Source organism: Eschrichtius robustus, chromosome 1, assembly GCF_028021215.1.
Source record: "Eschrichtius robustus isolate mEscRob2 chromosome 1, mEscRob2.pri, whole genome shotgun sequence".
In the NCBI taxonomy this organism is placed as follows: Eukaryota; Metazoa; Chordata; class Mammalia; order Artiodactyla; family Eschrichtiidae; genus Eschrichtius; species Eschrichtius robustus.
The window spans coordinates 159,382,447-159,407,314 of record NC_090824.1 but is presented as its reverse complement, the minus strand read 5'-3'; the positions used below and the strand labels follow the sequence as shown (position 1 = coordinate 159,407,314).

The 24,868-nt window shown below is 43.3% G+C and overlaps 1 protein-coding gene across 1 annotated transcript in view; it reads right to left on the bottom strand.

Moving 5' to 3' along the window:
• AGBL1 (AGBL carboxypeptidase 1) overlaps positions 1 to 24,868 on the bottom strand; it is a 779,202-nt gene that overhangs the window by 609,463 nt on the left and 144,871 nt on the right. Inside the window, exon 7 of the mRNA XM_068543058.1 lies at positions 6,291 to 6,499. Within this exon, the coding sequence (XP_068399159.1) occupies positions 6,291 to 6,499 (209 nt within the window). The remainder of the gene's footprint in view (positions 1 to 6,290; positions 6,500 to 24,868) is intronic.

Genomic DNA, 24,868 nt, shown 5'->3' with positions numbered 1-24,868 from the left:
AGCTAGTGGGAAGCAGCCGCATATCACAGGGAGATCAGCTCAGTGCTTTGTGACCACCTAGAGGGGTGGGATAGGGAGGGTGGGAGGGAGGGAGATGCAAGAGGGAAGAGATATGGGCATAGATGTATACGTATTCACTTTGTTATAAAGCAGAAACTAACACACCATCGTAAAGCAATTATACTCCAATAAAGATGTTAAAAATAAATAAATAAATGCAATTATTAAAAGAGGAAAATAAATGTTACTTAACCACCCCCCCAAAAAAAAGAATGCTATTTCCCCTTCCATGTACTCAAATAATACCAATTAGGTATCCTGAACCAACAGCAGGAAACACTCTTCATGGAAAATAAATTCGTTGAGGCTATTTTATCACTGGGACTGGTCAAATAGTTTTAAGTGCTTAGTGAAAAGTATGAGTATTGGAAAAAGAGAGAACTGAGCATGGAGGATGAAGAATGGTAAGGTAGATGACTGATCAGAGATAATGCTCTAAGCTTCAACCTTAGGAGATAGTGAGCCAAGTCCAAGCCAGGGAACTCAGTCAAAACTGCCAGCATTTTGGAAGCCAGGTCTGTCTATGATTGCCATTGGTACTATTGCTGATGATGGTAACAGTGTAATGTTTTACTTGGTGTGGGATGGTGCAGGTGGAAAGCAGGTGAAAGGATGGAGTCAAGTCCAAGAGTCCTGTTTGGATTGGGCCACACCATGAACTGAATTTGGGGGATGGAGGGAGTATTAGTATCTACAGAAACCTAGGCATTAGGGATAATGTTATATCTGGTGTCTGCTCTACTCAGGGGAAAACATTTATGAATTTAAAGATGATCGTTGGGTCCAAGTTAATAGAAATGCCTAGATCCTTTGTCAACATTTTCCTGGTGTTAATGGATCAGGACCAGGACTAAGGTGAGGCAAGGAGGTGCCCCGGACACAAAATTTAAGGAGGCACTCACTCCCAGGCTCTTGCAAGTGCAGGGTCAGCACCTGTGCTGTGTATCATAAAATGACAAGACTCCAAGAAATAGGATCCCTGTGGACCAATGTCTCAGAATTGGGGGCAAAGGTGAGATTTGTAGGCTCACTCTTCCCATGATTCCCAATAATCCACCTGCTACTTGGAAAAGATGATAAAATACAAGAGTGCTTAAAATATTCAATTCACATTTAACATCTTTGCGTTAGCTTCGGATGATAAATACCCTACTTTCATGATACATATGCAAGACAGTGTAGAGCACGCAGCTCAGATCCCAGAGCAAGACTGCCTGAATTCAAATCCTGGGCTGACGATTGCTAACTGCTGTACAACCCTGGCAAGTTACTGCACCTCTCTGTGCTGCCGCGCTTCCTTATCTGTAAAGAGGAAATCATACCAGAACCTCTCTCATAAGGTTGTGTCTGAATTAAATGAGTTACAGGTAAGGTGAGTGCCTAATAGCAAGCATTCTGTAAGCTTAGCTAGTAGGATGCCAGAAGGCATCATTAGGGTCATAAAACTGTATAAGAATCTGAAAAGAAGACCTTAGGAGACCACTGCTAATTCAGGGCAGAGTCCTAGCAATAATCCCCACAATAACAAAATGAGGCATTCTAGTGGAAGAGGAGCCTGAGGAAGAAACAGGAGTCCTGGGTTTAAGCTCTGCTTCTCATGAGCCAAAGCCATCAGGATAGGATCTCCTGCCTCGGCTCCCGCAGTCTGACTCCTCCCCTTGTCCTCCTGCCTCTCCCTCCTTCTCTTGTGCCCTTGGAGACTCTCCTCTCCAAAGGGCAGCCAGAATGATCCTTGAAAAGCATAAATCAGTTTGAATGGGTGTAGAGTTTCAGTTTTTCAGGATGAAGAGTTTTGGAGATTAGTTATACAAGAGCGTGAAGCTATTTACTACTGAAATGTACACTGAAAAATGGCTAAGATGGTCAATTTTATGTTATATGGATTTTGCCACTATTAAATTTTTTTAATTTTTAATGAAAAATAAAAAGCATAAATCATATTGTCTCCCCTGCTTCAAACCTAAAAAAACATAAAATCTGAATTCCTTTTCATGGTCTAGAAAACTCTACATGATCCGGTCTTCCCAAACTCTCCAAATCTGTCTTCCCCCTTCTTTGTACCTGCTTAAAATCTGATGGAATAAAACCCAAATTCCTTATCATGGTTCAGGATGCTCTAGACACTCTGGTCCCACCTGTGTCTCTAGCTTCACCTCATTTCTCCCCACTTTTCCTGCCCATGCTTCTGCCCCACCCCCGACCCCACCACCTGAGGGCCTTCACATTTGCCTTTTTTACCCTCTCCCTGGAGCCCTCACATCAGACTTTCACATCACTGGTTCTTTCTTGTCATTCAGGTTTCAGCTCTGAAGGTCGCTCTTCCACGCCAGCCTTAGAGTGGCCCCTCTCCTTCCTCTCGCTCCAGAAACTCTTTGAACATAGACGGGCAAATTCTAAGGTCCAGAACAGATGTGGTGTAGCTTCAATTTAGGACTGTCTTAGATGGAAACACCTTTGGTTTGGGACCTTCTGGTTCATTCTTGTCCAGGTCTTTCCCTCTTGCCTGACTCTCCAGAATGTCTTAGTGGTTCCACTAGTTGTACACTGCTTTCCTCTCCAGTCTGTACCTCCTGGCTAACTCCTTGCACTTCTGTACACAAACCAAGTTTTTCAAGCTGTTCTGCCTTGACTCAAATGTCAATGACTTCCTTCTCGAAGCCTTCTCTGGTCAGCCAAGACCACCCAGAGCTCTCCTTCCTCTGCATGGCTTTGCCAGTTCCACTCTGGCATCCCACTTGCTGCCTATACTGCAGTGATCCTGATTTCCCCTGTAGGACAGTAGGTGTCCTGAGGAGGATGGGAATTCTAATCGCCTTCCTCTTTGAACTCCCTACCTAACCCCAATACCTTTCACAAAGCGGAAGCTCAGGAAACATTGACTGAATAAACAGTAAATGATCTCCAATTACCCTGACCTCCAGAGTATCGAGCTCCTGATCCCAAGTGGGTGACATTCCCTTTAGGATTCAGCCCTTCCTTCTGTAGATCCACAATGCTGGGGTAATCAGTCCTGTGGACAAAAAGGGTCCTGATGAATCAAGACCTGGCCTGACATGCTTTCTGAGCATATGACAGTAGCTGCAACTTTTTCAAAGGCTACCAGAGTTTATTCTAGTGGTTCTCAAAGTGAGGGTCCCAGACCAGCAGCATTAACATCAACTGAGTACTTGTTAGAAACGTAGAATCAGATCTACTCAGATCTAATGATTAGAAACTCTAGGAGCGGAGTCCAGCTATCTGTGTATTAACAAGCCCTCTAAGAGATTGTGACACACCGTCAAGTTTGAAAACCACCAATCTTAGCAATGCTTTTGGTCTCTGAAGCTGTTCTAGCTCCAGAGAGTGGCCCCTTTACCTGATTATTTCATACAAGTTTGTTCCATCTGCAATTACCCCTTTCTCCAAATTGATAACGATCTCAAACTGTTTCAGGGCATCCTTGCAGGGGTTTGTTTTTAACATTACATCCAAATTGTCGGCCTTCTTTCTCCTTCCTCATACAAAGCTCCAACAAGATCCCATTACGTTACGCAGCAGCCTCACTGCATTATGGACAATCTGATCCTCTGAACGTTTGAAGGATGCTCAGAGGATCTGTGCAAGGCTGTGGGACCCAGGAAACAAAGAGGTGGGGTTATTGAGAGAGAATCATGGCAAGCAGTGGCCTCAGCAGGAAGGCAAAGAACAATAGGATGGGCAAAGTCTGTAGGAAGGACTCAAAAACAGTTCTTTCTCAGTCACTCTCATGCCCAGTAGGCTTGCAATTAACACCACAAGCACCGATTAAAAATAGTAAAGGACAGTGGTTTTCAAAGTGCAACCCAGACCAGCAGTATCAACATCACTTAGGAATTTATTAGAAACACAACTTCTCAGGACAATCCCAGACCTACTGAATCAGAAACTCTGAGGATGGGGCCCTCGCAGCCATGTAGGTGGCTTTGATCACAGTTAACTTAGAGAACCTCTGGTCCAGTGGACAGAAATATGGACTGTTGAGTAAGACCATCAGTTTCAAATCCTTTCAAATGTTGAAATCAGAAAGTCTGCATAAACTGCTATGCCAGCCCTAAGCCATAGTAAGCATTCAAGACAAATCTCATTCCCTCTTCCTCTTCCTCCTCCTCCTTTATTTTCTTCTTCTTCCTCCTCTTCTCCTTCATTTTCATTGTCATCTCCATCAGCTGCAGCCGCCGCAGTAGAAGCAGCATAATTTGCAATAGCTACTGAAATGACATCCCCAGATCCAAGGTTCCCCAGTTGGCCATCCTGTGACTCACGCATCTTCTCTGGCAGGAGAGGGGAGAGAACGGATGGGCAGCTCTAACTCCAGCACAGCTGCAAGGGCATCTGTGCTCAGAGCACTCAGCCCAGGTGCTGGGAAGCATTTCAGGCAGGAGAAACCTGGCCACCAAGTGCAGATTCTGCCTCTGCTCACATCCTGTTTCCATTCCCAACAGTAATTGGAGGCCGGGAGCTCATTGTAAATTTGCTTAATTGAGCAGTTGAGGTCTTTATTGTCCTGCTGAGGAACTGCTTCTAAAAGCCTGCTTCTGGGCTCACAGTCCCTTTCATGCCTGTGCTTCACTTGGTATTTTCTCCACTCCCTTCTTGTCATAGACCTGGACCTCTGGGATCACCATCTTTTCCCTTTATTGCTCTTTTAATTGTTTTTTTTTTTTTTTAAACGCAGATCAGAAAAACAGTCAATAATGCAGAGGGCAGGGGGGAGAGGAGCTGGCTAAAGCACACGAGCCAGAGTTGGGGAATTCTAGGCATCAGCAAAAGGGGTGGGGGAGTTACACGAAGGCTGGGAGAGATTAGAGATTTGGGGGTCACAGGCTTACAAAGTATGGTGAAGCTTGGAAAAATTCAAAGCACTTCCTCATCCAGAGGAATAGAATGTAGCTATTTCATGACTGAGAAGCTCTGAAAGCTGTAATGATGGAGAGAAACCCAGAGGCAATAGCAGACAGAAAATTAGATATTGGTTTGCAGTGCAGTATTATGTTATTGTTTAGAGGGGAAGAAAGCTTTTTTTAAAAAATGGTTAGAGTCTACAGATGCCGCGGTTGGAAAATGGCACTCTCGTTGACCGCTTCATTACCTCAGATGTACTCAGGTACAGAGAAATTGGACGGTGTCCAGAGAGAAGCAACGAGACCAATGAAAGTAGTGCAGAGACTGACTAATACGAAGACAGCCAGGAACATGATGTGTGTGAAACACGGCTGCCTTGGCCCCAGGAGAGGGTTGGTGAGCAGATGATGGGTATTTGGGAGATACTCACATCATCCATGGAGAACGTATAGGTAGCCTCACATGATGGTGTTTAAATTAGCCCTAATCAAGTGAAATTAAGGAATTTATTATTTGGTTGAAATCCAGGAAACCCTAGACACTTATTCCACTGGGAGGCAGGTAAGTGACAGCCCTTATAGGTGCTACTCCCTTTGCCTGGGATGCTCTTCCTCTTAAACTTGGCATGACAGACTCCTTCAATAATTCAGGTCTCAGCTTAGGTGTCACCTGCTCAGAGAAGACTTGACCTCTCTAAGAGAAGACCTTCTCCCTGCATATGTAAAAGTCACTGTAGACCTGTGCCCTTGCTCTGTTGATTTCACAGAGCAATATGAAATCATCTTCCAGATTGAATTCTTTGCTTCCTTAGTGTCCAACTCTCTGGTGGAATGCTTGCCCCAAAAGATCAGGGGTCTCATCTATCATATTCACCACTAGGTTCCAATAACTAATTATTATTCCAATACCCACTCACACTCATAAAGCAGTTAAGTCATGGCAAGAACCCTGCTAACAAAGACATGTCTATGTTAACTTATTCAGGCCACGTAAAAACCTAGATTTTATCATTTCCATTTTTTTTAAGAAGAAGAAACTTGAGTCCCAGAGAAGGTGGGTGACTTCTCTAAAGTTGCACAGCTATAGGTGTTAGGGCTGGGATCTGAAGCCAGGTTCTCTAGCTTTAAAATCAACACTTTTAATCACTGCACCACCCAGTGTGTACCCAACTAATATGTATTGAATAAATGAGTCAGTCAGTACGTGAGTGAGGGAAGGAATGAGGATTTGAGTCCAGAACATCTGCCCAGAGCAGGAAGTAAGAAACTTATTGAGGTTTCCCAGCTTTAGTGAAGGTGAGTCCTAAATGACGGCCTTCAGAAATCATCCAGATGTCATCCAACTGCAGAGATAATCCCCATGCTGATTACCTGTGTGGTGCTGAAAAGGATCTCCATGCCCTGAGCTGCCAGGAAGGCCTCCCTGCCAGACCGGAGGTTGGCTATATGCCTGAGGCAAAGCAGAAGCGCCCTGCGGATCAGCACGTAGGAATTGGTCGTGTCATGGCTGTGCCAGTCCTGATGCAGCCTGAGCAAGATGGTGACATAGCCTCTGTTCACTGCCCTGCGGCTGTTAGACTCTGAAACCAATGGGAAAAGACAATGTCAATCACAGGCTGGCCATACCTGCCTGAGGATGTCCCAGTGTACCTCCCACAAGATACTAATTCATCATAAAGGGAATGATAATAACTTTCCAGTGGAGAATACAGGCAGATATCACCTTAATCAAGTGACCAAAGTCAACATCAGCAGATAAGATGCCCTGAGAAAGACACACCATCACTTTAGCATCACTTAAGCACCACTTTAGCATCACTTCAGCATCGCTTCTATGATTTTCCTGCCCCAAAATGCATAACCTAAATGTTACTGCGAGGAAAATCAGCAAACCCAAAATGAGGGACATGCTGCAAAATATCCAATCTATACTTTTCAAAAATGTCAAGGTCATGAAAAGCAAAAAAAAAAAAAAAAAAAAAAAAAACCAACAACAACAGGAATTGAGCTAACAGAGACTAAAAAGACATGGCATGTCAGTATGATATATATTTATAATTTAGATCCTGGACCAGAAAACAATTTTTTTTTCTTTTGCTACATAAGGCATTAGTGACGCAGTTGGTAAAATATGAATAAAGTGTTTAGATTAACCCATAGTATTGTATAAATGTTTATTGTTAGATTTTGATAAACTATTATATGTTTATGTAAGTGAATATTCTTGTTTTTACGAAATTCGCAATTGTGAATGCCTATAATATTCTCAAATAGTTCAGAAAAAGGATAATAGTGTGTGGGGAGAGAGAAGAAAGGAGGCGGGAGGAATCCAGCAGATTTCCATTCCTCTTTCCTAAGCCTCAGTAGACTTGGGATATTGTCATTTGGGTTGAGCAAACTATAAGGCTTAGGTTGGAAAGGAGAGGACCCTGAGTGACAGACATAATGTCAGGAAGGCTGTCATGTTTAACAGATGCGTTGGGTGTTTTCCCTAAAGAGAATGGAAGACAGATCATCAAGGGGTTGGCTCCGTCCAGGAAAGGAACTCCTCTGAGTCAAGGCTACCCAACAAGGAGCTGGTCTCTATGTGGTAATGAGACGTGGCACCAAAAATATCCAGAAAGAGGTTGGAAGTCCACCCAGCAGGGATGTGAGGACTGGGCTTCCTTACATCTGACAGGGAGCTGTAATAGCATGCTCTTACGGTTCCCTTCCCCTCTTCCACACCATGACTACCCTTTGTTAGTTGAATGACCCTGCATGAGACCTCCCACGAGACCCGTCTGATGGGTGGATGATTTCTTCATTTTTCCATTATGAAGAAAGAAAGGGGGAAGAATGGTCCAAGATACCTCTCTCAACAGTCCACATACACCACTTTTCATGTTAAACTCCTCCGCCTACAGCGTTGGAGGACAGATGTGTACCAGTTCAGGTCTACCCAGTAGATGGGGAGATACTCTCTGGATCCTGGTCCTCTCTACCCCTGTGGACTAAGTACTCTGAAGAACTCTAACGGGCTGACTCTCAGGAACAAACGCCCACATCTTGCAGCTCTGCCCTCTCACGACTGCATTTCTCCATTATCCATACTGTTCATGCTGGTTTATAAGACAATCTATGCTTCTGGCCGAGCATGTGAGAGAGATCCCCTGAGCTGTAATTGGATAAGCAAAATTTCAGCTCCAAGTCAGACTTTTTCCTAAGACCATGTAACTGCATATGAGTGAAACAATAACATGGACATTCAGTGCTTTATTCCAGAAGGGTTTTCTCATAATATTAATGGAATTCTCCTTTTCTTCTACTTGTTTGTCAAATTCTAAATTGTCAGGCTTGACTGAGCCCCACTGAGATTTTTGACCCATTTGTGCAGTTGGTTTTATTTTTTTTTTTCACTTTTTACAACATTTCATTCAGCCATGACCCTAAATTGAGAGCCATGAGCTTTATTCATTCCATGATGTGTTTGTGGAAGGTTTAAATCACCTTCATTACCTCCTTTAATGAATTATTCTTTTGTATCAAAAATATTTCTCTCCTCAGCTGGTCCCGGCCACAAAGCACTGGACTTCTTTACTGCCTAAATGAGGTTCCAGCCTATCCAATATCTGATGTTTAAAAGAAAATTGAGGATTAGGTAGGAGGTATTAAAGGAAACTATCGCCTGCTGAAAAGAAGACAGAATGTCAAAAACAGTGCATGGAGGCCGCGTGGGCAGCGGGAGGTTAAGAACTTTGGTCTTTTATCTATGTTAAATGTATGAGACTAATAATGTGTTATCCTCATGACTTTCATCTCCCACTTTTGGGGGAGGGGGAGGGAGATAATGAGAAAAAAGTCTGTAATTGTCTGAGAGAAAAATCCCTTATCAGATCCCAATGATTTTATTCACGATTTCCTGTTAAACTTCAACAAGCTGTCATGTTTACTAACATCGAAAATAGCTACACCTCCTCCCCCAACCCCAAATCAGTCAATCTTTCTCCGTGAACGGCTTGGGAGTTTTGCAAAAGTCAATACACACATGAAACCCGACAAGAGATCCGTCAAGCTGAACAAATGTAGAGAGGAGCCGAAGAATGAAATGAGGGTCACTGGGATCAGCAACTTGCAGGAGTTTGAGAAGATTTGAGGGGAGGACAGTGCTTCTCCCAGGGAAAGGAAGAAGGAAGCCAAATAGGAAGCCAAATAGGAAGGAGAAGATGTGGGACTTCATACATTCCTTTGGGTGAGCTCAGGGTTTGGAGGCCAGAGAAGCTCCCCAGACCAGCTGTACTTTAGTCTGTTTATGTAAATGGCTTCTTCCTAAGATTTCCTTGGAAAAAGAGTTCCTGTTCCTTAATTTTTTTTTTAAATTTCTGAAACAGATTGGCTTATGTTAAACTGGTTGGAGGATGGGGTGGAATGGACAGAGGGGACTTCTGGGGACCTTTAATTTAACAGCGCACCTCCACCCCCTACCCCATCCAAAGGCGTTCTCCATGTCCCCTTGTCTCCACCAGCCCCTCCCTGGCAGCCTCCTGCTGAAGTTCTTATCTGGCCAGTTTTCCTGTGGCAAATCTGCATCCTTGTCCTCACCTCCAATTTATCCTCTTAAGTTCTACTCTTTCTACCTACCTTTCCAGATTTTATCTTCCTGAAGTCTTATTTGTAGTTAATTCTTAGTCTAAAATGTGATCTCGCATTCTCCTTATTTTTATCCTAGGTATTTCTTCACAGAGGTTCGAATGTTTTCTTTAGTGCAAACCCCACTGATGCAGCAGATTTTTACATTCAGGAAGAAAGAATTAAAAAAGGAAGGGAATATGCCAAGATATCAATAGTACTTATGAGGGAGGAAAATATTGACGATTCGATTTGCTTTGGATTTTTTTAGACTAGACTTAGACTTTTCTGTAGTTTTTATTCTCCACATCCTCTGCAATGAACTTTGACAATCAAGAGGAAAAAAGACAGGTTACCCTTTGACAGGAAGTCCATAGTCGATAGGCCATGCCATGTTGTAAATGCTTGTGGGCAGGACAAGCAGTCCCCGGGTTGCCATAGCAACCAATTCACCTTACCCCATCCCTTTCGAAAGTGAATTACCTACCTTGCCCCTGAAGGTATTTGAGGGCATGATCATCTCTATAAAGATGTTCGTCTTTTAACAGGAAAGCCCAGATACCTTCAAGACTCAAAGATTGGATTTCTCATGGGGAATTTCCGGCCCCATGACAGGTTGGTGGAGAAGTGCTTGGTGACCCAGATTATAATACTTGCAAGCAACCCAACACTCTGCCACATTTACTGGGCAAAACCAGAGGAAACTTCCATGACTCCTCTTTGTTTCCCATATCTGAGAATTTCATCACCCTTTTTAGAGTAAAGAGATAACTTAAAGTGGAGGAAAAGTGGGAATCTGTAGCAGAGGAATGAGCTGTACGCTTTCACAACCACAGCTCTAGGAATGAGACATACAAATTAGTGCAGACCTCCAGACTCATCTTCACTATCCTCGTGTACCCTTCACTGCCTTGCTGGGCAGACCCTTCAGCTGTCAGCTTTCTTTCTGGAGTCCTTGCACATGGCTGTGACCTCCACTGCTTTTTAGCTGTGTGACCTTGAGCATGTTACTTCACAGCTCTTGTCACTAAGTCTTTATCTAAAAAACAAACAAACAAACAAACAAAACTGATAACAGTCCCTTCGTTGTGGAACTGTTGAGAAAATTAAATGAGATAATATATATAAAGTAGATAGCTCGATGCCTGGAAAGTAATAAGCACTCAATACCTGTTGCCTATTATAATTGCCATCATCAACATGATAAGCATCATCTATTTACTATTCCAACTCCCCCTCTGTAATTTTGGACAACAAACTGCCAAATGCTCAGGACATGAACAGATTCCTTTGGACAGCCTCACACAAGAATAGGAGCACCAGGATCACATAGTTGTTGATCTGCATTTTGGCTCTGTCATTTATCAGCTGTGCAACCTTGTTTAAGTTACTAAGCCATTCTGGACTACATTTCCATCATCTGCAAATATTAAAGCAAGATAAAAGAGAGATAACTACAGCATCACCCTTACAAGTCCATTATAAGGAATGAATGCATAGCGTAGCACCTGGCATCAAGTATGTGCTCAATAAATGATAATCCCTTCCCCTTAAGGATGACATTCAAACTTCAGATTCACTTCACTAGTGAGAATAGCCCAAGGAAAAGTTTCAAAATAAGTAAAATTTATAACCACAGTCCTTCAATCCCCATGTAATGTAATCGACTTCTCACCCCAAATGCCCACACATTTTACATAGCTGCCTATCTGTCCTTAGACACCCCAAACATACATACTGAGGACCATTCCCCCACGTTATCCCAGGAGCCCTTACAGACAATGTCCATAATGTAGAACTTTTTAGTTCCCCTCTCTGACCAACTTTACCCGAGTTGGGTCCCATTACACTAAAGCTTTTTTAGAAGACTGGGTAGTGCTGTAAGATCCTCTTGATTCATAATGGTTAAGTGTTTAATAACTCACCCTTGCTTTTGATAAGCACATACACGAGTAAGAATAAATACAAGGATTCTAGGCTCCCATCATTCTTAAGAACAGAAATCATCTTCAGCCACATAGCACAGTAGGACATTACTATCCCAGGAAATTCTTGCCCAGGAAGATTAAATAGTTTTATTAAACAGATTTATTTCCTTCTGTTTCAGGAACTTCATGAAAATTCATTCATATGAACTATTGACAATTCAGCTAGCCCTTTTCAGGACTGTGGCCCCCCTTCTCATAAGAGAAGACCACTCAGCTGGGCTTATCATACATTCCTCCCCAAGGTTTGCCTCCAAACCCTCTCCTCACTGGATCCCCCAGCTGAGCAATTATATCACAAACACTGCCTGATCTTCATCAGGACTCCACATGCAAATACCCATCTGGAGCCACAGAACTCGCACTGTATAATATCCCACCCTAGAAATCCCCCTTTGGAGACATTACTACCACCCAAGATAATGGTGACCTTAACTACAGCAAACAATCCACTGGCCTCTGCAACAGTGCTCTTTTCAGGGAGTCAATTTAGAAGATGTTTCTGGACAAAGCAGGCTTTTACCAAGACTTCTAAATCATATTACATGAACAATAAGCTGCCTGTTTTGCCACTGTAACACCAGTTACAATTACTGAGTATTTATTTACTGAATGTTTCCTATGTGCTTAGCATTGGGCTAATCATTTTACATGATCATCTCATTTATCTCATGGAAATGCTTGAAGATAAGCATTATTTGCCTCCTCTTACAGATGAAGACACAGAAGCTGAGAGAAGTTAAATAACTTATTCAAGTCTGAGAGCTTATAAATGACACGTGGAGAATTCAAATGGAATCCCCCATCTGCCTCCAAAGCTGACATCCCACATCATTATCCCCAGTGCTGGTCTGTACAGATTACACTGTTTTGCATTCGGATAAAGATCTCTAAGGGTTACCAGGAGAACCAGCTTCTTGAGGAGGGTTTCCGAAAGGCTGAAGGAGATCAAGTCCGCGGAACAGCTGAGGTGCTTGAGGGGCGTGGCTTTCAGCCAAATCTAACCTTGCACGGTCCCTCCGGCCAATCGCCCTCCTCCGTCTTCTCCGCTCCCTCCCAGGCCCCTGAATTGCGGTGCAAGTTGATTTTTAATAGGAGACTCAAGAAGGTTTAAAGAGCCAAATTAACAGCCGATGGTGCTTTGGTGCCCTGGAGGAGATGTTCAGGAGCCCTCCTGACGCCCCGCAGGGACCCCTGAGGCCAGCCCGTAAGTCATGCCCAGTACGTGAGCGCAGGGCTGCTGAGCAGGGGTCCGCTCTCAGCCTCCCCGGCAGCTGCTTCGATGCTCCTCACAAAGGACAAGCTGCGATGTATGTGCCGAAACATAACTAATCCTAATGTCAGCAGTAATGGAAATTACATTCCATTATCATTAGCTCAAATAAGAATAATGATACTGAATTAGCTTGCAGGTATTTTTTTCTCTTTGTAAAATAGATACTTTTCAGTAAACTTGGCTCTAAAGTAAATTTGGGTTTCAAGCAAATCTTGTTTTCCCATTGACTGCCTTTTGAAAATTAAAGATGCTTTCCCTAAGCTTCAGAAAGAGTGGCTAAGAAGGGTGAGAAACCATCCTTCACAGCATTGTTTTAAATCTAGACTCGCCTACTGTTGGTTGGGTTATTTTTTAATCACCAGCTGCTTCTAATACCTTCCCACAGATACATTCCCAAGCCATAGAAATTTCTCCACTCTTGAGAAAGCCTCAGAAGCCATATCTGCCTCTTCCTCCACACACCCAGCTCTTCCTCTGGTCCTTGGAGAGTACCATGTCCAGGGTGTTAGGCTGCAATGCTACAGCGGAAGGGACCACTAACAAATGGGGACGTACTCCAGACCAGAACCCCCTGCCGCTTCCTTGCATTCCATATGATGAATCAATCTCACCTTATACTTTATCAATTCTAAGGCATATATTTTTTCACATTTTGGCATTTCCAGAATTAGGATGCTTCTTACCAATGATGGTGTTTCAATGACAACTGGCAGCATTTTTTTGCTCTTCATGGCACATAAAAATTGGAGCATCTTATAGTCAATGACATCCTAGATTTGAGGAAGTAGGATTAATTTTTCAATATTTAGTTTGAAAATTCTCTAAAAGGAGCTTGTTCCCAGCAAGAAATGATTGCTTGAGAGGTTTGCTCAGTGTATGGGAATAAGCAGAGACAGTTTGTCCTGAAAGCCAGATCTTGCTGTGGCTAGGTATGCAGTGAATTATCAGCTAAAACCATACTCATACCCCCTAAACTCCAGGAACCACCATTCACTCATTCAACAAACACACTTAACAACTACTACGTGCTAGTATGTGCCAGGCAGTATTGCAGGCACTGGGGATATTAGAGCAGTAAATGAGATGCACAAAGTCTCTACTCTTAGGGGATTGCATTCCCATGGGGGAGCTGGGGAGACTCTCAGATCCAAATAGGTGCACACACACACACACACAGACACACACAGACACACACACACACACACAAATTAGGTAACGTCAGACAATGACGAGTCCTACAGTCAAAATCAAATAATGATTCTAGAGGGACTGGTGGGGCGGCTACTTTAGATTGGGTGGCTGGGGCAACTCTTTGAGGAGGCAGCATTAACACTGAAACCAGAATGTAGGAAAGAATCAGGCTGCAGAGATCCGGGGACAGAAAATTCTAGAAATCTGGAGAGCAGAGCAAGTAGAAAAGCCCAAATTTGGTGAGTGCAAATAACAAAAAGTCTGGAAGCTAAAGCCAGGTGAAGAAAGTGAGGGGAGAGCAGTAGGGCAGAGATCAGAATGCGGGACCCCCACCGCTTTGACATTCATCACAGCGGGGTTGTGCAAAATCAGGTGGGCGGGGGGAGGGGCGGGTATGTCTGTCAGATTTTCTCACTCTCCTTTTTGTTATTTGTTTTTGACATCTCTGCAAGAAAGCCCTTAGGAATGATCATCTTTGCCTGGACTTAAAATTTCCCAGGAGTTTTCCTATCCATCCAGAGTTTTCTTTTGAGTTTACATTCTTGGTAGGGAAAGAAGGACCTGCTAAGCCCTGAGAGGAGCCCCAGTCCCTTCTGGGTCATTGTAGATAACCTTTCTCCTAGTTTCATTTTGCCATTTCCACTGTCTACTCATCAGAAGGCAACACTTAAAGAAGAAAGCCAGGATTTATACCTGGAAGGAGAGAAACAGAGCACTTCCCCACCTGCCTTTCTCTGTCAATGGATGAGGGAGACACCTGTCTGTCAGTGGCGTTGCCTGCTTCTGGCCAGAGTACAGACAAGCAATGTGAACTACAGGAAAACAAATCTGCACGGTGGTGCAAACATCATGTGCAAACTGGTTCACACTGCATTATGCTTCCAGGCCTTGAGCATGCTCAAAGCAAGGTAAAGAGCTTAGCCTCTGTGCTCCTGGCCTGCTGCCCTTTGGCCTGATGTCATACAGTAGCACAGCACTGAAAAGTCCCGAAGCAAGCGTGAGCCTTTCACTTCCTCGTTTTAACTCCACTCCTTTCACCCATGGTCCTTCAGTCCCCTTCCCTACCGCCTGGAATGTGCTGGCAGCAGCCTCCTACTTGTCCCCCATGCCTCCCGCTCCCCTCCACTGCCCAACACATCTTACTAAAATGCACACTCAGATGCTGTCATCCTCTACTCAGAAAAATGTAACAGCCCAGGGAAATCCAGAACATCTGTGGATGCCAACAGGGGCCTAATGTTCTCTGGGTCTCCTTGTATGGGCGTGGCAGTTGCCAGGCAGTCTGTGTGTCCCTGGGATTAGGGGGAGGGGCTAAGGAAGAGGTTCCGCGGGGTCTCTGACCCCTGCTGCCACCAGAGCAGCTCCACCATCAGCTGTTTACATGCAATGGCTCTGCCAAGGTTTTCATTTAAAATTTAATACCTAAAATTTATTTCTTTAAAATAAAAATAAAAGATTTGAAACCCTCTGGTAGTGAAATGTAGGTATGGATTTCAGTCCCATTGTGCCAAGTACACATAATGCAATCTTGGGCATGTCAGCCGACCTCTCTGAACCTCAATGTTTTCTCTGTAGAACAGTTTCCCAGCCTGGCACTATTGACATCTGAGGCCGAATATTATGTCGTCGGGTCGGGGGCAGCTGCCCTGTGCATTGTAGGATATTTAGCAGCATCCTGCCCTCTACCCACCTGATGCCAGGAGCACCCACACCCCCTGCAGATGTGGCACCCAAAAATGTCTCCAGACCTTGTTAAATGTTCCCTTGGGACAAAATCACTCACGTTGAGAACTGCTGCTCTAGAAGAGTTAAATCTTTACCTGTCTTGCAGGACTACGGTGAACATTAAATGAGGTAATATATGAAAAAGTGCTCTGTAAACTGCTATTATTAGAAGTCCGTAGGAAGCATCTGACTTACACCCTGACATAAACAAGTAATTGTCCAGTCAATCCTGAATGGGATAAGGAAGCTACTGTACACTTTTCAGAGCTCTGAGATGTTTAGCTTTTTGTCTATCTCTTTAAATCTTTGTGATACCTTACCTTTGTCAATCCATAGCCAGTCATTCATTATGCCAGGGTGACACAAATTCTGAAATCCAGAACATTTAGAGCTCAGCAATCCTGGATGTTAACCCCTGATTCCCCAGAATGAAAACAAAGTACGTAAGTGTGTGGGGATCAACCTTCTAGAGAGTAAGAGGTTTGAGCTTTTAGCAAACACACACTACCTTCACACATGAGCCTGAGCTTCCTTGAACACATTCACACTGTTGTCAAAGCAACATCATGGCCCAAACCTACAGGCAGGTAGATAATCAGGCCAGAGGGAAAGCCCTAGAGGTAGAACCAGGTCTTTAGTTCCGGAAAACAGGAGAGCCTGGTTAAAACACAGCAGCCTGCTTAGTTGTGAGAACCAGGATTGGCTGCAACCTTATTACAACAATGTTTTTTGCAGACAACAGTTTATGTCGAGCAAGGAAAACACACCACCACCATCCACAGTTCTGTTAGACCCCGTGTGGGTGCCTGGCCATCTCGGGAAGGTAGTTCACCATCTTGCCTATACTAACAACCATTGTAATTTCCACCGGAAGCTGACCCTTCTCATTTAATTAGGTCCAGTTTAATTGTTTAATTAGGCCTCTTAATCCCAAGAGACTCAAAAGTTACTTGACTAAGGCTCAAGGATGAAGATAACAATTTTGCATCTCTCTCTGAGTCAAACTTGACTAGCTCTTCCTTAGGACCACCACACAGTAAAAACGAACACGTGTTCCAAACCTCCTAAAGGATGCATCAGCCCGTCTTTAAATTATAATCTCCGACAATTTACTGAGCTCTGAAAGTGTCCCATGGGAATATTTATTTCAGAGGTTTTCAAACTTGATTCTTTCGAGCCCTGAGGAACTTCCATGGAAGTTTCTCAGCATCAATCACGAGCCAGGGAAAGAAGAGGTGACAAGGGAAAGGCCAGGCTGTGATTCACTGGGGTCTCCCACTTCTGCTCCCGTTTTATCTGCTTTAGATGTGTCATCTCCTCAGAAGATTTCTTTAAAAGAAAAAAAAAAAGTTTCTTCTACTGAAGCACCCTCAAACCACTCAACTTGTACAGCCCTCCCATTTTTGGAAAACCAAACTGAAGTCAAGTACGATGACAAAGAACTAATGTCAGGTCACATGCCCATCAGCCAAGTCCAGGTTTCCTGACTCCATGTGGAAGGTGAGACTCATCCTTGAAATAGGAAGATTTTCTGCTTTGAAGACAGTCACAACTGAGTTTGAATTTCAGCTCTCCACTTACCATTCATGGGATCTTGGGGGAAAAAAATCATTAACCTCTCCTAACTACAACTTCCTTGCATGTAAAATGGGAATATAACGTGCCTGGCAAGTGCCAGTGCTCTGTAATTAATAGTTATGATCATTATTCACTGAAGGTACTCTAATAAACAATAATTCTCTTCCCACTCCCCACCTTCCTGCCCTCTTCCTTGAGGGATCGCAGAGAACAGTTCATGAAACATATTATCAAATGCGATGTGGGATGCTTGTGAACCATGGGAAGGCAGATGGGCATCTTCCTTAAGTCGTGCCTTTGGCCTTGGCAGCAAAGGTGAGGAAGATACAGGTTATCGCAAGGGTTCAGGGGAGATGGGGAAAAGTAACTGCAGGATTCTCTGCTCTCTACCAGAGGCAGCCCTCAAAAAAGCTGCGCGAGATGCGAGATGCTCCCCACCCTCGGTAAGTCCCTCTCAGTCACGCTAACCTCACTGGGAGTGCAACAAATTTTAGCAACTTTTCCAGCGCCGGGCTCGGGCTCCGCTCACCCTGCCTCCTCCCAGCTCCCTTAAATAATGGCTGAGCGAATGCCTCCGGGACCATCTTCGGCTAATTTCCTTCAAGACATGCAAGCTGCTAACGCTGGGAAGCACAGATAGTGTGGAATAGCAAATATGGCCAAAATTAGATTAAAATAACCTCCTGATAAACAAATTACTCACCGAAAATAAATATTGGGCTAGCGCGGCCAAGATAACTAAAAGAACAGCACCACCACATGGCAGGAAGAGGAAGTACATGAGCTGCGGTCTGTGGCCAGGGACGATCAGCGCCCCCACCCCAACTCGGGGGGGCCTGACAAAGCCAGCAGGGAAAGGGAACAGAGAAGCTGTAATCCTTCCCGGCCCTGTTCCCTTCTCCTCTCACTCACCCCGTCATTCATCAGCCTCGCCTGATGCTCAGCCTCACAGCAGAGACTCTGGCCCTTCGCACAGCCATGTTGGTGTGGGGCACCTCTCACTGGGTCCCCTTCAGATGCTTGTATGGGATGGACCGTGTGATGCTCTTTTCTAAACTAAATGACAGATGCTCCCACCACAAAAAAAAAAAAAAAAAAATCCTTCTAATACTTAGAAAGTATTTATTTAGCTTCCTTTCAGATTTTGATCTTATCTTCTTTGGGCTAAATAAACCTACCCTTGTTTATCTCTCCTTGGTACACACAGAGCTCAGGTCCCAGGGTCTACAGCAGGTAAGCTCTGTAGCCCAACCTCTCCAGGCCTCAGTTCCTACACCTGTGAAATGGTGATGATGATACCCCCTTACTAGGCACGTACATGCAGTGGTATATACAGTGGCTGACACGCTAAGCAGTCGATAAATGGTAGACCTCTGTGTTGTCATTTCAATCCCACCGTGTGGCAGATGTAGTTTGCTAGTCTGCATTCATACAAAGTCGATCACAGCAGTCCATCCCAGTGTGACAAATGCAAAACTCTAGCAATATTACTTGAAGCAGATTTCTGGATCACCACAGAAATATAGGGCTTGCTTCTCCAGAAGTTACGATGGCAGAAAGGACGTCGGGTCTATAATCACACCACAGTTTGATTCCTTCTGGGTACAGGAATTGGGCTGGCCTCTTCATTAAGGCATATTGAAAGCAAATGTATGAGGCTTAAGTCACGAAACTGGAATCCTTCCTTAGTTAACATTAGTGTGTTAGAGGTTCTCTGGGTACAGCTCAATGTGAGGTGCGCAGGCTATGATAGGGACCCCAGTGCCCGTGGAGGTAGACCCTGCAGGGAAAATACGTGCATACGTACACAAAAATGCATACACACAAACACATATGCAAAAATATAGGACTCACTGATTACAGTATAGTTAGTTCTTAGTTATAATTAGTATATTTATAGTTAGTATAAATATAGTGAAAAGGTTTAATTGGAAACCTAACCCTGGGCAGAGATGGGGGGTTGTCAATACCCTTGACAGAGACATTTGTGCTGAGACAAAAGAAAGAACCAGTGTTAGCTGGACAGGAAACCTTCCAAGTCTCAGAGATCTGGGTGGGTCACTCCCTCTCTCTGGTCCTCAGTTTCCCTGTGCGAAAATGAGGAGGGGGTGGATAAGACCAACAGCTTTCTGGGATCTAGACAACAATTTGTATTGTAGTCATCAAACTCACTAAGAGACTAGATCTTAATTATTCCAACCACTAAAAAGAAATGATAATTTTGTGACATGACAGAGGTATAAATTATTGCTATAATAGCAATATAGCAATATAGATGTAGCAAATCTATAATGTAATCTATAATGTAAATCTATAATGTAAATGTGTTACGTTTACACAATGTTAAGTGTCAAATATATTTCAATTTTTAAAAAGGTTAGTAGCTTTCTGGGTTCTCAGGGAGCCCTATATTTTTGTGAATGTGTCTCAGAGGCCACCTTAGGGGAGAATCATTGGGAAATGGACAGACAGGGCTCTGAGTTCTCTACTCAAAAAAAAAAAATGTTTGACCACCACTGCACTAAGCAACCTCGAAGGTCTTTTCCAGCTCTAATGGTCTGACTCCATGGCCCCCATCTGGAAACTGAAGGGGAAACACTCCGTGGGCAGAACCCTGAGGCACCAGGCTTGTCCAGGCAGCCTGGGAAGACAGGAGGACAGATTCCAGGCCCCATGGGAACATAGATTGTACGTGTGAGCCCTGTGAAGTCTGTGCCACCCTGCGGCTACTGGTGTATGTCAGAAGTTCAAAGGAATCACACTGCCAACCATCCTAAAACATTGATGCCATTCTGAGAGCTCCTCAGAGCTCCTGGAACTCCTACAAAAGCCTCAGTTGGGGCTTTTCAAACGTGGCCCCTTCTCTGACATTTTGCTGTAGAGCAGCTATCTGGCCACCAAGTCCTCCAGTCCCTACACTGCTAATTGCCAGGCCATAGCAGAGGACCGCTGAGAGCTTGAGGTGTCTCTCCATGATCAGGACTCTGGGAGCCAGAAGTCCCCTCCTTCCTATACCCCCCTTAGCAACAGGCTGCGCTGTCCCCGTGAGCCAGCCAGGCAGAGCTTACCGAGGAAGACCACAGAGCATCTCCTCTTCCTGCCAAACTTCCCACTAGCTCCCTTGCATCTCTCCCTCCCTTCTTTCTTCCCTGTCTCCCTCCCTTTATTAACTCACTTTCCCATTCCCAGCACCCTCTCCATTGCCCCAACTTATGCAAACTCCCAGACTTCTCTGAATGCTAATGCTGAAGTTGGAGAGTGGTCTGAAATAGACCTATCATCCTCTTATTAAGATATAGGGCCTGAACCAGAAAGTGCTTCAGGTCTTTCCTTGTTGCGAGAATGTGACCTTTAAAGCTGGGCAGCAAGGTTACTACCAAGGCGTTACGTGAAGATTCATCACTGGAGCCAGTACAGATCAGGCAGAATCCCACGGCAGATTGCACGGCAGAATGCACGCTCATTCCAAGCACCACTGCCAGGCCACCACTTCTCCAAACTGCATTTATACCTAATGCTCACAAAAGGGTGTTAAGGAGCAGAAAGAAAGAGGGAGAGGTGGAGAGGCCAATGAGAAAGGAGAAGAAGATGAGGGGAAAAAAAGGAAGAAGAGACACAGAAGTCCAGGTAGAGACACAGATAAAAGAGAGAAAGGCAGAGTGGATGCAGATAGCAAAAGGGACAGGGGCACATGGATGGACCTAGAGATTATCATACTAAGTGAAATGAGTCAGAAAGAGAAAGACAGATACCATATGATATCACTTATATGTGGAATCTAAAATATGACACAAATGTTGTATAGCACAGGGAACTCGACTCGATACTCTGTAATGACCTATATGGGAAAAGCATCTAAAAAAAAGTGGATATATGTATACGTATAACTGATTCACTTTGCTGTACAGCAGAAACTAACACAACATTGTAAATCAACGATAGTCCAATAAAAATTTTAAAAATAAATAAATAAACTAGACATAACTTGGTTTAAAAATAAAATAAAATAAAATACGAAACAAAAACAGACTCACGGATATAGAGAACAGACTTGTGGTTACCAAGGAGGAGGGGCATTGGGGGAAGGATGGACTGGGAGTTTGGGGTTAGTAGATGCAGATTATTACATATAGGATGGATAAACAATAAGGTCCTACTGTATTACACAGGGAACTATATTCAATATCCTGGGATAAACCATAATGGAAAGGAATAAATAAAAGAATGTATATATGTGTATAACTGAGTCACTTTGCTGTACACCAGAAATTAACACATTGTAAATCAACTACACTTCAATAAAGAAATAATTTTTTTTTAAAACAGGGACAGGGGCAAAGGACCATGTGTTATTATGACTTATTAGAGAAAAAAATTGCCTACAATAGAAGCATTATTTATTCATCAAAGCCTTATTAAGTTTTGGTAATAAAAAGCTAAATGTTTTTGTGCAGGATAAAGCATAAAAGGGCAAAACTTTCAATACAGGAAAATTTAGTGTTTGCACGTGCGTAGGTAGAGAGAGGGGAACTGATACAATAAAAGTATGGAATCTGGATTAGACCATTCTAGCCCACATACTTACAAAAAGGACCCTTGAATGAGCAATGACTTTAATTTTTAGGATTCTAAATTTCGGAAATAATTGGAAAAGAGTCCTAGGACTTCCAAGGCCTTATTTTGCATGCTGTTCCTTGGAAAAGGAAAGAGATGAGAGCTGTCTTTTGGTTCGTTTCTCTTTGTCCGCCATCTACCTTTCCTACATTGGCTTCTCATGCAATAGCTACTTGATGGAAGAAAGGGCTGAGACAAAATAACAAAATTGTTCTAATGCAACCCGGTGCTCTTTCCTTTTCTTTCTGTTGTTGTGGTGGGCAGCTCCAAAGCTCCCAGATCCCTCAGCCCTGCTCTCCCTGTTACTGGTGAGGATTGCCTCCCACCACCCACTACATCATAGGGCCTCGTTGACCTAAGATTACCAAGCCCACCCATGTTTACTGCCCCCAAGGTAGTAGATATGTCCTTCTGGCTCTATTTTAACTGGGGAATGTTCTCCTTTTGTAACGCAATTATAGAGATATACTAAAATGGCCAACTTTTATACTGATAAGTATCAAGGCCAGAATAATCACCAGCTAAAAAGAGTTTGCTTTTAGGAGATAAAGGTTCACATAAATATTCCCAGATATCAGTGCCAGATGGTGAGGGTTTGAATTTTAGACAGAAACTGACTTCCTGCATTTAGGTTCAGTGGACGCAGTCTCATCTGGGATGTAAATTGACAGACATTCGATGTCAAGTCTTACTTATACATGAAGGCATTTGAAGGCAACTAGAGAATTCCATGACACTCATCTCCCCCACAGCAACCCCAGCCTAAGTGCAATGGTACTATCCATACCCAGACCTTACATGCCACACGATACTTTGGTTAGGCTGGTAGAACAAAGATGGCAACTGCTCCTCCCCAAATCCATGAAAGACTTTGCTATTTAAACACAGCACTCTTGAACGTTCCTACATTGTTTGTGGGAACTGGTGCAGCCACTGTGGAAAACAGTACAGAGGTTCCTCAAAAAGCTAAAAATAGAACTACCATATGACTCAGCAATTCCACTCCTGGTGTATATCCAAAAAGAAAACAAAACACTAATTCAAAAAGATACATGCATCCCAATGTTCATAGCAGCATTATTTATGATTGCCAAGATATGGAAGCAACCTAAGTGTCCATCAACAGATGAATGGATAAAGAAGATGTGGTATATACATATACAGTGGAATACTATGCAGCCATAAAAAAGAATGAAAATTTGCCATTTGCAGCAACTTGTATGGACTTGGGGGGCATTATGCTAAATGAATAAGTCAGACAGAGAAAGACAAATACTGTATGCTATCACTTATATGTGGAATCTAAAAAAACAATGCAACAAACTAGTGAATATAACAACAAAGAAGCAGACTCACAGATATAGAGAACAAACTAGTGGTTACAAGTAGGGAGAAGGAAGTGGGGAGGGGCAGTATAGGGGTATGAGATTAAGAGGTACAAACTTTTAGGTATAAAATAATCTACAAAGATAGATTGTAAAACACAGGGAATATAGCCAATATTTCATAATAACTATAAATGGAGTATAACCTTTAAAAATTGTGAATCACTATATTGTATACCTGTGACTTGTATAATACTGTACATCAACTATACTTCAATAAAAAATAAATTTAAAAAAGAAAAAACAGCCCTCTTGCCTGCTGAGCTCAAATATGATCTCAGAATCCTTCTACCCAAACATGGGAGTTGGCACTTGCAGTGTCCTTGTTCTAAGATGCTATAGATCTCTAGAACCTGCTCCCTCCCAAGTAACTTCTGCATGTTCATAAAGACTTTCTGCCATCGTATTCTTACTTCATGTGAACCCACAGGAATGACACCAGTGCTGGGGAATTTAAGATCAATTACGCAAGAAGAGCATTTCTATGAAATACCAATAAAGGTATTTGGGAGGGATCATTTGAAACCCTGAATGAGCTTCAGTTAATGTGTGGTCAAATATGCATCAGTGATTCTCAGAAGGAGACAATTTTGACATCCCAGGGGACAATTAGCAGTGTCTAGAGACAAATTTTAGTCATTATAACTGGCAATGGCACCTGGTGAGAAAAGGCCAGGGATGCCACTAAACATTCCAAAATGCACAGGACAGGCCTCAACAACTAAGAATTATCCAGTTCAAAATGCAAGGATGTTAAGGTTGAGAAACCCTGATAGACATGAAGGCTGAGTATTTAGTGGTAGAAAGAACGTAAGAGAAGTTCTTATCCAACTCTCTCGTGTTAGGATGAACCTGAGACTCAGACAAAAGTCTATGTGGACAGCTCAGCAGAATTAGCAAACAACCCTATACATCCTTCTAATGGGACAATAAAACATGCTTTATATGTGGAGGATGGCAGGCTATCATTTCCCTGACAGTCTATTTGTATAGTCAAACAGAGATTAGAACTAATATCATTGGTTCTATGCATGGGTCGTTGGATTCAGTAGTAGAGTGTAGTAGGGGGCGGTATTGCCTTTTTTATACATGTAAATATTATAAATCATTCATTCACTTAAACATTTAGTACACAAATATTTATTTTAGGCTTTTTATTGTGCTGATGCAAGTAATACAACAATCAGCAAAGATGACCCTTGCCCTCAAAAGTTTGCAATCTGCTGGGAGAGATGGGCAACAGCAAATTCAATGCAGTGTAATCAATGTTGTGTTGGGAGAGCCTATGGGAGCATAGAGGAGGGGCATCCAGCCTGGTCTTGGTAGCCAGGGAAAGTGTTTTCAGAGGGAATGAGGTCTGAGCTGAGCTCTGGAGGGACAGTAGAAGTTAGAAACTCTAAAACTGAGCCCCTAGTGCAGTGCACTCCATTTGCTAAGCACAACTAGTGCGTTGGAAGCCCAGTTAATGCTCTAAGCCTGAATCAGACAGTATTTGCACTGGCTATTGGTTTCTCCTGGGCCCATGCATCATGTTTCACACAGAAATAGTTAATAACTGTCATGTGACTACATTCAGATTTTTACACA